This window comes from Seriola aureovittata, chromosome 2, assembly GCF_021018895.1.
Source record: "Seriola aureovittata isolate HTS-2021-v1 ecotype China chromosome 2, ASM2101889v1, whole genome shotgun sequence".
Taxonomy (NCBI): Eukaryota; Metazoa; Chordata; class Actinopteri; order Carangiformes; family Carangidae; genus Seriola; species Seriola aureovittata.
Genome location: NC_079365.1, coordinates 11,966,439 through 11,982,703, shown reverse-complemented (window position 1 = coordinate 11,982,703; position 16,265 = coordinate 11,966,439). Strand labels below are relative to the sequence as shown.

Here is a 16,265-nt window from a genome sequence, read left to right as displayed (position 1 = left end):
AATGAACTAAAACCACAACATGTCTTTTTTTACACTTAGATTTTGTATCAATTAAATTCACCAAATAAAAAGTGTTAGTGAGCTTCAGAGGTGCTGACAGGCAGACTTTGTTACCTATGGACAGAGCCAGACTAGCGGTTTACCAAGGTAAATATCAGTAACTTCATATTCAGCGTACAGACATGACAGTGATATCGTTTTTCTCATCAAGAAAACTCTCAGCAAGAAAACAAATGAGCGCATTTCCCAAAATGTCAAACAATTAATTTTGGAAAAGCAGAAAAAGTTACTGAAAGAAAAAGGGAAGTAGTCAAGGAGGAAGCACTGAAGCCAGGACAGTGATACACAGAGGTCAAAGAACCGAACATTATAATTTCTACACTTCTACCCTCCATGTATGACTCCCGTGATGTCAGCGCCCCCTCCTACATCTACTGTTTCCAGCCATAGTCAGGGTATGAGTAAAGAAAGAGGCATAAGGGATAGCAAACAGGGTTAACTGAAGGGAAAATCCAGTCGACTGGGAGATAAGATATCAATCAAACTCACAGGTGAGCCCACTCAAAGCTGTTGAGGGAAAAAATCCAGACTACACCCACACCTCCACACTAGCTCAAAGGGGAAAGCTGGTATGTGTGTAACAGTGCAATAAAAGTGTTATTATCTTGTAAATATTTTATAGCCTCGGGTTTGTCACCACGAGAGCACGTGCTTTACACTCTGAGCATGGAGTAATAAAAAAAATGGTTGTGGATGTGTCTGGAGGGAACAACGGTGTTAAAAGGTGATAGAAATTCCTTGGTATTTACTGCCGGCCATGGTGGCCATTAGCATATTGATATCCGCCTCTCAAGACAAAATCCTTTTAAAATTCATTGGTTCTGGAGGATGCAAATGTAATGGAGAAGATTAAAAACGGGATCTGGGATTCAAAGCCTCTTCATCCGACAGAAGACAAGGAAACTTTGTTTAAAATTCATATTCCTCGTTCTCGTGTGTCTTTCAAATCCGTGTCAAATGCTCGATCCCATTCTCATAGGCAGCCAATCTGCTCAAATATGAATCAGTCAAAAAAAGTGGAAGCAGAAAGCATCCACAGTCACAATCACAAAAAATGTCTTATTGCATTTTAATAGGTTTTGTGGACTTGCAAAGATGAACTTGTGAACAATGCTATCTTCTTTCTTTGCATAGCAGACAGCTTCTCATTTGTCACCCAATTAGTCAGAATTCATACAGATGATTCGTTTTTTAATAAATTAGCTCCATTTGGCTGTGAATTTATGCTTGTGATGATGGATTAAGTGGCAGAGTTGGGCCACTTTCAGTATTGTTAGGACATGAAACCAAAAGAATTCAAACTGTGGTTTCAAATGATGCCTCTTGGGTAAAAACCGCTGTATCCAGTGAACACTTCAATAAATAAAACATTTACACCACACACACCTCATTTAAAACAAAAGTGCAAATGTCAAAATTATGTTAATACCCTGCAACAATGCAAAGGCATGAAGAGAAAAAAAAAAAACCTCTTACAGTTTCATCCTTCTACAGCCTACAAAACCTTACCCTGTGGGAACCTCATAAAAAGACCCTAAACATAATAAATACCCCACACTGCCACCATGAGCCAATATAAAATGGCTACCAATGACAGCGGCTGCATGGAAAAATGACAAGAGCCAACACATTTACCTACCCTTACTCCAGATAATGAGGACACACAGACTAGAACATAAACAACACATACACATACTCGCATATACAGCGCACACACATACGCAAACGCGACACCCAAACTCATTTCACGCATTATCCTCGCTAACAATTAGGGGTCAATAAAGCTTAGAAATGTTGTGGATTAATAAAGATTACAAAACAAACAACTTTACAGCAGGGCCAAACGCTGACTGAAATTAACCGCTGACATTTGTCAGAGCGGAAAGCTGGAATTGATTGTGAGCAGGGAAGTAAAAGGCTGGTTCCTCATTCCAGACTCAGCACCTTCGCAGCCGGCATTAACACGTGTCTCGTGTCCACATTGCGTCTCCGTCTGATGTGGCAGGACTAAACATATACATTTTAAGAGGTGTTTATAACATTCTTTTACATTTCTATATGTAAACAGGATGAAAGAACAATATTGGAAACAGGCCAATTCGACACATCATCATAACTAACTACAACCCCCTAAATATGAATGAGAGTTTTCTCAGACACACTGTCAGCAAAACCTCAACATTATGAGATTTGTTGTAGGTCTGTTCTTTTATTGCATTACATTAAATTGTATTTGACTATTTGAGCTGCCTCTCTCCTGATTTGCATTTGTTTTCCTGGAAACTCCTATGTATGTATTGGAAACACAGCGCAATTACACCTTGTTGATGGTGTTGCTAAATGCAGCTCTGAGTAGCCTGTGGTTGTGGTTTTGATGATCAGATTTTCGATACCTCTTGAGAGCATTTAACACCGGGATTCTGTGAATGTTTGAATGAATTTGTCCCTCCAGGATGTACACTATTGCCAGAAGAAGAGTCTTTTTTTTGTGTAAGGGTGGGATTCATCTGAAGATAAACAGATGGAATAGCACATTTTTTAGAGGCTCATCTACACCACAGACAAAAGCACTTTCCTCTCAAAAGGCCTGAACTTCAGCCTATCGATAGGACCAGTTAAGACCTTAAACAATGGAAGAGGACAAAAGAAAGGAAAGGAATGGTTCAAAGTGTAACTGAATTGATCAGATGAGTATGTGTGGACAAAAGGACAAAAGCAGTGTGTGTGAATGTACGTCTCTGCAGGAACAGGACACTCACTTGTCCAGAGCAGAACCTTGGGTTTGGTTGCTGGTGAGCCTTGAGAAGACATTGCGGTCGTTCCTAGTCCTCAGAGGAGGAGAAGAGGGGGGAGTATAGCCGTCAGTGGGCCTGATGAGGGGCGGGAGGGTGTGGGAGGTTAGAGACGAGGAAGGACAAGAGGAGTTAAGAAGGAGAGAGTTAGAAAAAAACTGGAAGGAAATTACATTACATAGTCAGACATTTCATCAGTTTGTCTACAAAATAGCTTGAATTTGAGCATGTACCTGTAAGCACGGTCGTAAGATTTCCTCCTTGTTATAGGGGAAGTGTCATAACCCCGAGACTGCCTGGGACTGATACACACACACACAAACACACACACAAGCAAACTAAGCAGACTTTCGAGGGAGTGCACAGGTGATAAGCACAGAAGGACGATACACATCTATGTAAATGTTGGGAATCTATAAGAAACGAGGGATTTTTGCAATTTGATGGCATTTCTAGCAGACTAAAGCAGCTGACAGACTCAGTTCTTTAAATATCAAATCGCACACAACCAGGCTTTCCATCCCTAAGGACTGATGCAAATTTTCAATGACTTCTCCCCAAAGCAGTTTTATAACCCAAAAAATGTCAGGCCTCTGGCAGGTTTCCAGAGGTTGTTAGCTTGGAAATGTGCAGTTGGAAATAGAAGTCTTTAAGAATTTTGTCTCTGTTATCAGGAAATATAAGATGTTCTTCTTTCTAGATGATATATTCGTGACATGCCACAGGGTGTTTACTTATGGTTATGCAATTCTCTTTATGGCATTAACATGTTTCATGTTTAGCAGCACATTTTCCTGCACTTAAGCAAAACAAATATTTGGCAACGCAGGGATTTGAGATGAGGTTCTCTCACCCTCTCATCCCAGCCAAGGGCACCAGTAACCAAGGGGGTACATTAGCAGTTGCCAGGGGGTACTTTGAAAGATTTGTTCAGTGGCTCAACTAATTTGACAAAATAGAAATGATGATTTTATAAAAAAAAATAAAATAAAATATTGCCATGATTTGAGTTAACTGTAATAATTGAACATGACATGCTGCTAAAGTGCTGAAAGTAGTTTGCTTGTTAGCTAAAAGTAATGAATACCTTGTTCCAATAGTTGTATAAATGTAATCGATAAACATTTGCAATAGTAAGTTAGCTAAAAGTAATGAATATATTTTTGATAGTTGTCTAAATTTTATTTTGCTAAACATAATGGATAATGGATGATAGTTAGCTAAAAGTAAACAATAAATGGATCGTGGTATAGCTAAATGTAATGAATAAACTGTTATCTAAGAGTAGTGGATAAATGGTTGAAATAATCGGCTTAAAGCAATGCTATAATGGTTGTGGTGTCGATGAAGGGGTCTTGCGCTCATCTGATAGGGCTGTGGACGTAGGTAATAAAAGGATGGGAACCTCTGCAGAGAGCGCTCCACCCTTCACACCACTGCAGTAATCATTACTGCAGTAATCCACTTGCGAGGTGTTGTCATAACTCAACATTGCTAAAATACAAGAGCCAAGCCTCCTGATAACCCCCTCTTCCTGGTAACACTTAGCAGTATGGTCATCTCATTAATCATTATTTTTGTACCGCTAGAGTTCAAATCTTCATGACTTACAAGGTGTGTCCCCTGACAGGCAGGCTGATGGTGCGGGAGGCCCGGTCCCTGTGGTAAGTGTCCCGTAGGGCCAGGCTGAGCCCCAGACTCCCTGTCACCAGACTCAGGCCATCCTCCTGGATGTCAGTCAGCGAGGCAAGAGATTTGGTGATGTGCTGCTGTTTACTGCCTGATGAAGGATCCAGGATGGGGCCCAAATACTCTGCCGACACCGCCTTCATCTGAGCCGACAGACGTGGCTCCATCTGGGCGAAAAATGCACATTACTTGTTTTACTGAGGACCACAGAAGGGAGAATGAATTGAGAAAGAAGGAGGACGGCGGGATAGGAAAACTGGGACATAAAATAAAGATAAAGGTTGAATTTAATTAAGGCACAAGAGGAAATTAAGATGTAGCCTGAAAACATCATTCAGCAGGGAGAAGGTCAAAGAGAAATATGACAAACAGTAAAACAGATGAGCTAGAAAAGAGAAAGGAGCCATTGTGGGGCCAAACAAAAGCTGGATAGAGAAAAAAAATAACTGAAAAACATAATAAAGACGACAGAATACAGCTGTAACATGAGTATAAGAGGGATTGGTGACATATCAGGGCTTCTTCCACAATTCTTAAGCGTTTGCTTATACTGCCACCTTATGGCTTCAAAGGGGTATAACAGTTGCTCTGACAGACTGTGGGTGTAGTGTGTGTTGACAGCAAAAATTAGGGCACGCATCCAAACAAACACTACATGATCATCTGACAACATGCAGTACCATTGTGATTCATAAAGGTCTGACAGGTTTGGATAGTGCAAAACGCAGTATCTGATCTACCTGCTGTTTTGAGCACTGACACCAAAAAAAAAACTATTTTAGGAAGAAATGCAAAGGAAACTGGGCACAAGAAACAGGAGGATTCTGGATGCAAAAAGCTAGAGTCTTTATAAATCTGCAACAGCTGTACTTCAACAACATGAACTAGCTTTACCTTTAGCTTGAAATCATCTTGGCTGTTGGATTCTTTCATTTGCGATACACTGCAGGAAGAGAGAAACAGTCAGGGAAATATATGTGTATACACATGAGAAAAGGACTGCATATTTTTTGGATGAAATTTCAGCTGGATAAACACTAAGTAAGACTTTTTTTTTTTTTTTTTTTTAAACAACTCCACCAAGGTGTAATAGATGACTGGTGGATGTGATTAATCGAGGATATTGTATGGGAGAGCAGACTGCGGTCTCACCTGCTGTCAGAGGCTTGGCTGAACTCAGAGGGCTCCTCATCTGTGCTGGTGTAACCATTTTCTGGAATCGTGCAAAACACACAACTTGTAAGCCCACCAGACACTCCCTCTAGGTATGTCTGTACAGTATGTCAACTCAACTCCACTCCCACTATTTAATATCCTTCACTACTAATTTCATTTTTAATATATCCTCTAAGGCTGATTAAGTGTCATTATTAAAGTTTAAATTTCTAAGCAGATTTTGTGCTCTCATATATCGAAACATTGCTGAAAAGACGACACAACGATAAGAGCAAAAATAAGTAGATGTTTGAGAGAGAGGTCTGAAACTTCACTTTATTTGGTAATGTATTTAGAGGTGTGCTGTATGGTTTAAATGAAGTCAATATGGTTCAGCAAGTAATGATAACAGTCTTTCATAATTTCATATACAAAATTTCATCCCAAAACGATGCTCACATGTTAACGTGCTGTGCAAACAAGTGAATCGACACAAACTGGAAGAGAGAGAGGAAACACTCCTCACCCTGCTGTACATTGTGGATGAGAGCCTGGAGTTCGGGGATGTACTCTGCCTTTTCTCGCAGGGCATCAAGGATCATGTGATTGTGGGACGAGCCAATCATGTCTGTCTGTCTCAGCTGGCCCTCCAGCAGTCTGATCTGAGCCTCTTTTTGAGCCACCTGTAAGCTCTGCACACACACACACACACACACACACACACACACACACACACACACACACACACACACACACACACACACACACAATATAACCAAACAAGTTCAGAAATGATGATGCACAGTGGAAGTAATGTAACACTAAACTTTTAGAGTGGGTATTCAACATGCAACAGGAAATAAGACAACCTGGTAAATATAGTTGTTTTCATTTTCTGAAAGATATATAAACGTTCTGTAAACAAGACAACTATTTTCTATGTAAAGATATAGTGGAGTATTGGCATCCAGAGCGGAGAATAAAGTCACACCCCCTCTGTATGTGTTGTAATCTGAGTTTCTCTGCTCTTTGTTTTGGTTTCTGGGACAGCAGCACTTGCATCTTAGTTGAGTTCAAAGAGACCTACCACATTGTCCATCACTGAAGAAACCTTGTTTTACAGCTTAAGAAGCCTCTAACAAAGAAATAAGGTGAGACTATGGGGACTGCCGGCTCAAGCCCCAGTTGGCCAGTGGCCCGGCAAAACATCCATAAAGTTTTTACCGACTCCATCGGTGTCATTTGTGCAGCAACTAGCCGCTATCAATAGCTGACTTACTGCCAGCACTGCCGTGGAGAATAATGCTAGCCTGGGCTAATGGTTGTGGCTGGATTTTTTTGTGTACACAGTGCAACTTTATCCAATTCTACTTGTTGTGTGTTTAGTGGTCGCATTCACTGGGCTTTGTAACACCTTGCTGTCTGTGAAGGGAGGGGGGAGTTGTGGCCAACAAAGCATTTGTTTTGGTCTGAGATGCTGGTGGTCTTGTACAACATCTAGTGGTAGCGACAATCACTTACAGAACCTTTAATGACCCTTTGTACCAAGAAATACACCCTTGACAACAACTTGCAGCACAAAGAGACACCACTAGATGGCACCACAACCGCTACTCACTGCACCTGCACTTCACTCACTCACTGGGTGCAGTGCACTGCAACATCAATAAATATAAATAACATGATTTTTGCCAGTAGCATAATATGTTAACAGTAAAACATCATTTTCAGTTTACTGAATTTAAACAGGTGTAAAAGTGTAAAATACTTCAAGTACTGGCTCTTAACTATATTTATCAGTTACCGTAGGTGAGTATATGCATTTTTTTTTTTTTCTGTTAACTCACCTTGTCTATGGAGGCCTTCAGGAAGTGGTCCAGCAGGTGGCGTGCTTCTGCCAGGGAGCAGGAGCTGATCACCACTGAGGTGTCCACTGAGTCCAGTTCATCCTGCGGGAAAATGCAAATCCAGGCATTATTTGAGGCCTCCTGATACTGCTACCAAAGGTGTGTGTGTGTGTGTGTGTGTGTGTGTGTGTGTGTGTGTGTGTGTGTGTGTGTGTGTGTGTGTGTGTGTGTGTATGTGTGCGCTTGTACCTTGGTCTCCTCTATCTGTACAATGGTGGCCTGGCAGTCAGACAGGCTGTCATTGATGTAGTCTATATTGGCGTTCAGCACCTCAATCTCCTCATTAATTTCCTGAAGGAGACGGTCCTCTGCTTCTGGGCCCTCCCCCTCTGCCATCAGTACCTCCCTTTTATGTGAGAGTGCTTCCTGCTGGACCGTCAGCTCCTCTCGCTTCTGACTCAACAAAAACACAAATGCAGACAGAGCAAAAATAGTCAAGATTTTATATGTTCACATATTATACACTATTTGAAGCAAGGAAGAAGGATGCATCTCACATTGTGTATTGGCTTTGGCTAATTGCATCACAATACATTGTCAGAATTTAACAAAAAAATCTCCTACCTTGATCAGGCGATCCATATCAGCTTCCACATTAGCGATGGTCATCCTCTGCATGACAATGTCCATGATGCGACGCTCGAGGGCTTGCCACTTCTGACGGGCTGACTTGGAGAAGCTGCTGGCTCTGCCTGCGGCTCCAACGCTGCCCAGGCCTGCTGGCTTACGCTGCAACTTCTTCCTGCTGCTGTGAAGAGAAAGAGACAGAGAGAAAGAGAAAGAGAAAGAGAGAAGTGATGAGAGATGGAAATCAGCAGCCAATACTCCCACTGACAAGGAAATGTGTGTGTTGTTCACTTGCATAGATTCTACTTCATTATATCAAGAAACCAAATTACAGTCTGACTTCATTAATAGCTCACAAAGCAATTTATGCTTATGAAATTGAAGGAAACTTTATCCATTAAGTTAAAGGTCAACAGGAAAAGTCCATAGCTCCAATGCTGGAGCTGGCTGACTAGCTAACTGACAAGTGATAATACATGCATCCCAGCCCATCTTACCCAATGACTCTGGTTCCATCCATGCTCCCCTCGCTCTCTCCCAGGTATCCGAACACATTGTTCTTGTTGTTCCACTGTCTCACCAGCCCGCTCACAGTCCTCCCGGTCTCGGGTTCAGAGCTGCTCGCTGTGGTGCTGGCTGATAACTCGGCTCCAGAGTCCGTAACCGCAGTTGCCTGGTTCCAGCGGGCCACCCGTCCAGCCACGCGGTCTGACATGGGTTTGGCCAGGCGCCGCAGGGCCGTCACCTCCTGCGTCTTCCTGCGCAGGACCAGCTCCTGCTGCCGTTTCTGAGACTCCAGTGCTCGAATCTGGTACTGAAGGACAGGAGAGAGAGAGAGAGACTTTTCTTTAAAATGTTCATTAGAGTCTACTTAATCTACTTTTGTTTATTCCTGTTCACATGTTAATTAGATTCCTGAGGTGAATATGACAGTGTTTTGCACAACAGGCTTACAAGGTGTTGATCATGAAAAGGATTTTAAGACTTAACATGGAACCCTAAATAAAAGGATTAGGAATGAGGCACAGTGTGACGGTGTAAATGTTTTCATGCTCATTAATAGACTCTCTTCTCCGGGGGAAACAAATAAGGATGGATACTGATACAAGTACACTATATGTAGTGATCTTCCAAAATATAAAAGTGATACCAACAATCCGTGTGCAGTATGTACATGATATTATAAAACAGATTTCAAAAGAAGACCTCACTGTGCATTAATACACATGTAAGAATTCTGTGACATTTGAATTTGGACCACTGTATAAACTGTACAGCATCACTCATACTGTTGGCTAATGCTCACTCTCAGCTGGTTCCCAATAATTTCCCACATAAACACACATGCAGACTGACCTCCTGTCGTCGCTGCTCCTTCTTGAGCTGGGCGATCTCACGGTTCCTCTTTGCCTCCACCATCCTCCTCCTCTGCTGCTCCTCCTTCATCTGCTTCATCAGTGTCACCTGGAAACAGCATAAAAGGTCAGGCTTCCTCAACTGCACTCCCGCTGAAAAAGTCAGTTTTATCCACACTCCGACTCTCCTTTCTCCTCCCTTTACCTTGGCTTTCTTCATGTCGTTGACCTCGCCCTGGAGTTTCTTCAGCTCCCGTTCGTACCTCCCCTGGTTTTTGAGGAGACGCGCGTGCTCCTTCTGTGCCGCTTGTAGCTTCATCAGGTCGCGGTTCATCTCCTTAAGACGTTTCTCGTACTCCTGCTTGATCCGGTTCGCCTTCTCCTCTGTGTAGTTCTCCATGGACACTGTGGAGCCACATAGTAATGTTAATGACCTGTTTTCAGGACACGTTTTACTTTTCTACTGATCAACATATTGCTGTGTTTTCAGCTACCAAACCATATCTGTAAACTATAAATCCCATGGTGCTCACTGAGGTTCTGAAGCACGCGGTCTCTCTCCAGCTGCGTGTCTCTGATCTTGTTCTGCAGCAGGATGAGCTTCTCCTCGTACTGCAGCTTGAGCATCAGCAGCCTCCGCTGGCTGTTCTCCAGCTCGTCTATCAGCTTCTGTTTGATCTCGATCTCACAGGTCAGGTCAGCCAGGTCTGCCTGGAAGTTAGCTGTAGGTTGGGGGCAAAGGTCAGAAACACAATCTATATTTTTATGTGTTGCATATTTGTATATTAAGAAAAACGCCACACTACTACACACAACTTCAGGCCTAAACTGACTCGTGTTTCTTTAAAAAGGTTTAAAAGGTGTCCTGACAGAAAGAGATAAAGCCGGACAACCTGTCACAAAACAGGACATAAAAGGGAAAGGAGGCCTGGTCCTTTTGTAGCAGCAGCTGTCAGAAACAGACCTTTCTCATCTGAGTCTGAGTCTGAATCCACCAGGCTCTCGTCGCTGTCAAACTCGTCCTCCTCCTCCCTGCCCTCCTCCTCGTCCTCCCCCTCATCTTCATCACAGCCACTCTCCTCCTGCAGTGGAGACATGATGTCCTACACACACACACACACACACACACACACACACAAACACTAAAATTAGACTTTAATCTGTTAGTTTCAGGCTTGAAATGCTTATGAATGTTGACAAATTTGCACTTTACCTCTGTGTAATTGTCATCCGAATCGATCTCTCCGTTCTGTCCATTCTGCCCATTTTCTCCATTCTGCCCATTCTCCCCGTTCTCATGAGTGTGCAGCTTCACTCGCTTTTTTAGACCTTTCTCCAGCTCCGGACTGCAGGAGGAGAAAATCATGTTGGTCAAGCCAGATTAAAACCGGTGGTGAAAAAAACACACAAAACCCTAACACTTGTTACAGTAGGTTAGTATGGGTGTGGGCATGTGTGTGTACAGTTCAACTACAGTAGTATCCCAAATGGTTTTCTGTACATTACCCTGCAGAGACACTCTGCTTTATGCAAGTGAGATGTCCCACACTCTTAACATCCACCATTAGGGCTTTTGGGAGTGTTGCCATGAGATGCGCTCCTGGTAAAATCAGCCCTCTAAAGTCATTAGCAAAGTCGTCTTCAGCTCATCTTCACTCATCTCGCCCTTTTAGCTCTTTGCATTTTATTACCAGCTTCGTTCTCCCCTTCGCGCCCTCTTTTACAACCATCCTGCCACCCCTCCCATCTCTAAATTCCCATCTACTTCCATCTCTATCCCATTAAACCTCAATTAGCCTGTCAGGCTGTGTACTCTTCTCTCCCATGACCCACTGGCCGACTGAATTAGACCTTTTTGTGTCCAGGCCAGCGTTACTACTCAGCACTGGCTGCATCCCAATTCTGTTCAGGAGCTGGCCGTCCCAAAGCCCTAATCGACTTGTGATGTGCCTCTTAAGCTGGACAAGACAATGAGGGGCGAAGAGTATATGGGCAGGAACATTAATGAGCTCATTGTGGTCTTTGAGCTTTTAAAAGATGCACAGGTTCATTGACACAGGATTAAAGGGAGCACTGAGAAATTAAAGTTACATAAATCTGAGACGTTCGGAGATATAAAGACATGACAGCTCCTTGGACCTCTGTGAACTAACGTGATTTGTTTTTCTACTGAAAAAACTTTTTGCAATTAGCAAATAACATTGTGATCTTGCATGCATCCTCCTCTCCTCACCTCATCCTCCTCTGCCTCCTCTCCTTCTTCTTCAGCCTCTCGATGTCCATCTTGGCTCGGCGTAACACGTCCGTCATCTCGGCCTCCATGGACATTGGGGCAGGAGAGGAGCCAGGGGGATGGCCCGGGGCGGGGCTGAGAGTAGAGGGGAACGGTGAACGGGAGGAAAGCCGGGCCGCCTGCCGTCGCAGCGACTCATTCATGGCCTCACTCTCAAGAAGCTTGGTTCTGACAGAGGAGAGAGGACGGAACATTATTTTTTATTTCACTCATTTTTTCATGTTTTCCTTCTGCTTCATTTTGAGTAGGAAAAAAATTCATTGTGAAATAAAACACAACATTCAAACAGACTTAGCACACTCTAATTAAAGCAGCTAGTTCTGATTATTTTCGAGATTATCAAATAAAAAAAGAAGACGTACATTTTGCATTCAACAAACAAAAAGCAGTTTCACCACTAAAGCTTTACTCGGTCTGGTCTGACCAGTAGCCTGCGAAAACTTATTTTAGCTAACTTTTAGCTATCTAAAGATTTTGCTGTGAAACTGACATCAATGAGTCAGTTCACTGAATTTATCATTATTCTCCTCTTGTGCTGCCGTAATACTACATTTTACCATTTACCATTATTCAGTAATTGTCACTTGCCTTCACAGTGGCTACTGTTCAGCAAAAGTTACACAGTCTTGCTTTAAAGAGAGGATTCGCTGCGGAAAAATGGTGGTATTACACCCAAGTACAGACCATGCAACTCAATACAAACAGATTCCACTTTGGTAAATACTCAAGTTAGATGAGACAACTGATACCGCTCTCATACCTGTCCATTCGATATGAAGCTACAGCCAGGATATTGTTAGCTTAGCTTAGCATTAAACTATAAAGCAGGGAAAAACAGCAAGCACCACTTTTACACATTTTTTGAATGGATTAAACAAACAAGATATAACATATTAATTATTGAACTTTAGAGGTGGGTTTCTTGTACCTACAGACAGAACCAGGCTAGCTGTTTCCCCTGCTCCCACTCTTTCTGCTGAGCTTAGCTAACTGCCTGCTGGCTTCAGCTACATACTGAATAGGTATGAAAGTGCTATCAATGTTATTATCTTACTCAGCAAGAAAGTGCATTAACGTATTTCCCTAAGTAAGCTGATCCAGTTTGAGACTGAGGTTTGATTATTTCAAGTGATGGTGTAGGTTTTTGAGATCTCACCTAAGTTCTTCAACCTCTCGGATGTAGTTCTGGATCAGAGCCCCGATCTCCTCATTGCCCTCACCTGGAGGTCAAAGGTTAAAGTCGGCTCAGTAAACAGTGAACTTAAGACAAACAGTTCATGTGGGGTGCGTGGACATTTAAAGCAATTTCACATCTCTCTCACGTACTTGACTTGGTCAGTAGAGTGCTGACCTCATTGGCCAGCAGATGTGTCACTCTGGTGTTGAGATGGTCGATGGTCTCCTGCATGGCTTTTACCCTGAGGCGCAGCGTGTCATTTTCTCTCTGCAGCATGGCGTTCTCCTGATACAGGTCACTGAACCCCTCTGAACCATCCTCACATGCAACACGCTTCCCCTGCATGAAGAAGAAGAAGAGTCAATTTTAGGGCCAAAACCAAGAGGCCCAGGGCTGGAAAACCAACTGACTCTAAATCTATGCTCTTACATACACTTACTGTGGCTGTCCAACCAAACACAATGCTATTGTTTAAAATGAGCTGCTCAGTGTGTGGCTCTTCAAGTAGCTATTGTTGTATTCTGGATGACTGAACACTGAAAAAATCCTGTTGTGTAAGCCTCGAAACAGACAGTCACTATTTAATCCAGTCACAGCTCGCAGACATCATTACCTCCACCAGTCCAACACGCCAGTGCTCCCATACTCCAGTCACATCACATCCCTTATTACCACATCGAGGTCAGCCCGCAGTCCCTTGCCACAGTCATACATTCACTTCCCTCTAGTAACCGTGGTAACCTTCGTAATCGCATAACAGACCGACAATCCAACTAAATGATTGCACGTTTCTTGTAGCCCCGGAAGTCAAAGATGATGAAAAACTGGAAAATTTCCTGCATTTGTTTTTTTCCCTATTTCTTGTCATATTTTCTTGTATCATATACAGTACCTCTCTGTGTTGTACTGTCTAACAGTGCGTATTACTTGTTGAGCAAAATGCTGAGGTTGCACCAATTTATCTCCTTCATACTCAGGTTGTTTGCACTATAGTATAAGACATAAATGGATGTGTGTTGCAGTAATGATCTTTAATTTAATATAGTAATACGCTGCTGCCGCAGGCATGGCGTCTGCTTTTCCTTTAATACCATCTTCTCTTACAATTAATGTCGTCTTTTTTCTTCTTGTGCTCCGTTACTATTCTCAGTTTCATCCATCTTGTCACTTTCATTCATCCTTCTCTTACGGCCTCATTGCATCAGTTACACTGACAGCCATGTGTTAACTCTCCTCTTCAACCTGCCACATTTCATTCCTCATCTCTCCCCCTCTCATTCATCCCCTCTTATCTTTTTCTCTGAGCTCCTCCTTGTCTTTATTTTTTCAAATCTTTCTGCATTCCTGACTCCCATCCTCCCCTCCATCTCTCACCGCCTTGTACTCCATCAGCTCCATCTGAAGTCGGGCTATCTCAGCACGCAGGGCGCTGATCTGCTGGCTGGTCTTGTCTTGGTTCACCACCACCTTGTTCTTGATGTTTCGAGCGCGGTTGGCGTATTTCAGTGTGTTAAGCGTCTCCATGAAGTCGCGGTCTGATGGACTGACGCAGGCTATCATCACTGTACGACTGGAGATGAAAAAAAGATGAAGGTTGTAGGTTGTTGTTCATGCAGTACAGGGAGAATGTACATTTAATACTTACTATGCATCTATTGTGTGTGAAAAAACTCTTGTCAGTAACTAAACCTGAGAACCAAGACTGCAATAACAACTATTTTCATTATTGATGGACCGTTTTGTCTATAACATGATAGAAAGTGGTGAAAAATTCCCATTATAATCTCACAGAGCCCAGACTGACTTATTCAAATGTCTTGTTTTATCTGACCAAAGATTTTCAATTGACGATCAAATATGGTAAAGAAGAGCAGCAACTCCTCAGTTTAGAGGGGCTGGAATATTTTTCATCATATTTTTTGGTATTTTGCTTGAATAGATAAACATTTAATCAATAATATAAACTGTGTGTGTACATGCGTGCGTATGTGTATGCGTATATACACCTGTTGCCTCCCAGTGAATCCTGCAGCAGACGAGTGAGTTTGGAGTCTCTGTAGGGGACGTGCCCTCCCTTCTTGGTCTGATCTCCTAAAGCACTGATCACATTTCCCAGGGCCAGCTACAACACACACACACACACACATTTAGAAATTGATCAGAAAATATAAAAGCAGAACAGAGTTCTGTATGCAAGCACTGTGTTTAAATACACGAGTACAGGCACAGAGTATAGGAACTTATGTATACTTCCATTTTTCTTTCTTTCTTTTTTTTTTTTTTTTACACATTTTCTGTCACACCACTCACTTATGAACACACACACACACACACACACACACACACACACACACACACAAAGTCTATTTGTGTCTGTCTCACCAGTCCACAGTTGATAGAGATTCCCTCGCGGGCTCTCTCTCCTGTGGCTCCTGTGCGCTTGAGCCTCTCAGAGCCAGCCAGGTCCACAAAGTGAAACTTGGCCATCAGCGTCTCAAACTCCGGCTGGGCGATGGGGCTCGACTCCACACCATTCACCTCCCCGTTCTCCCCTCCTCCGTTCTGCTAGCGGGGGTGGACAAAAAGGGGAACAAAAACAAATATTACTAGAAGATAGCAATTATTTCATCACCCTGAATGCTGCTATGTCTATAATACTTAATTTTCTTTTTTTTACCCCAAATATACGCTTTTCTTTTTCACACCCTGACAGATTTTTACCTAAAATGTGTCATTAATGAAACTGTCATTGCACCTACCTCACCCTCCATCCCCAACCCCAAACCTCACCATTTGCAGCTGCTGGCAGACTCTCATCTGACAAAGGTGGATGGTGAAGATGGCGTGTGAGCGGGAGCTTTGGGCATTCATCTGGGTGCTGGCTGTGGTACGGGACAGAGCGCCAAGCTTCAGACACTGCAGCAGCTGCAGAACACACACACACACACACACACACACACACACACACACACACACACACACACACACACACACACACACACACACACACACACAATGTGGAGGACATCTGGTCATGACTTTTTACTTTGAACTGAAGAAGAGAAAAAAATTATTTTGCATCACAATGATCACTGAAACACCCATGTCAGCGTATTTTATGAAGGGAAACCACTCATATAGGTGACTTCAACCTTTCTACTTTTTGAGCTGCGTGTTTAAGAAGCTGCTTATAGTAATATATTTACTTTTCTGCCCACTATTTAATTTCCTTTTTTTCCTCTTCCTCTTGTCTCTGCCCTCTGACTCCAT

General features: G+C 42.8%; 1 protein-coding gene across 8 annotated transcripts in view; it reads right to left on the bottom strand.

The window, feature by feature from the left end:
• kif21b (kinesin family member 21B) overlaps positions 1-16,265 on the bottom strand; it is a 63,056-nt gene that overhangs the window by 20,553 nt on the left and 26,238 nt on the right. For 4 of the 8 annotated variants that reach the window (XM_056397044.1, XM_056397084.1, XM_056397074.1 and 1 more), the window contains exons 5-26: positions 15,786-15,920; positions 15,378-15,560; positions 15,002-15,117; positions 14,370-14,565; positions 13,145-13,334; positions 12,975-13,038; positions 11,759-11,986; positions 10,739-10,871; positions 10,490-10,628; positions 10,059-10,247; positions 9,731-9,930; positions 9,527-9,634; positions 8,668-8,984; positions 8,168-8,351; positions 7,793-7,996; positions 7,544-7,645; positions 6,223-6,388; positions 5,694-5,754; positions 5,436-5,484; positions 4,464-4,708; positions 3,086-3,154; positions 2,820-2,930 (exon numbers count right to left, since the gene is read on the bottom strand). In XM_056397044.1, the coding sequence (XP_056253019.1) occupies positions 2,820-2,930; positions 3,086-3,154; positions 4,464-4,708; positions 5,436-5,484; positions 5,694-5,754; positions 6,223-6,388; positions 7,544-7,645; positions 7,793-7,996; positions 8,168-8,351; positions 8,668-8,984; positions 9,527-9,634; positions 9,731-9,930; positions 10,059-10,247; positions 10,490-10,628; positions 10,739-10,871; positions 11,759-11,986; positions 12,975-13,038; positions 13,145-13,334; positions 14,370-14,565; positions 15,002-15,117; positions 15,378-15,560; positions 15,786-15,920 (3,389 nt within the window). The remainder of the gene's footprint in view (positions 1-2,819; positions 2,931-3,085; positions 3,155-4,463; positions 4,709-5,435; positions 5,485-5,693; positions 5,755-6,222; positions 6,389-7,543; positions 7,646-7,792; positions 7,997-8,167; positions 8,352-8,667; positions 8,985-9,526; positions 9,635-9,730; positions 9,931-10,058; positions 10,248-10,489; positions 10,629-10,738; positions 10,872-11,758; positions 11,987-12,974; positions 13,039-13,144; positions 13,335-14,369; positions 14,566-15,001; positions 15,118-15,377; positions 15,561-15,785; positions 15,921-16,265) is intronic. The other 4 variants (XM_056397050.1, XM_056397102.1, XM_056397055.1 and 1 more) reach the window with 3 other exon arrangements.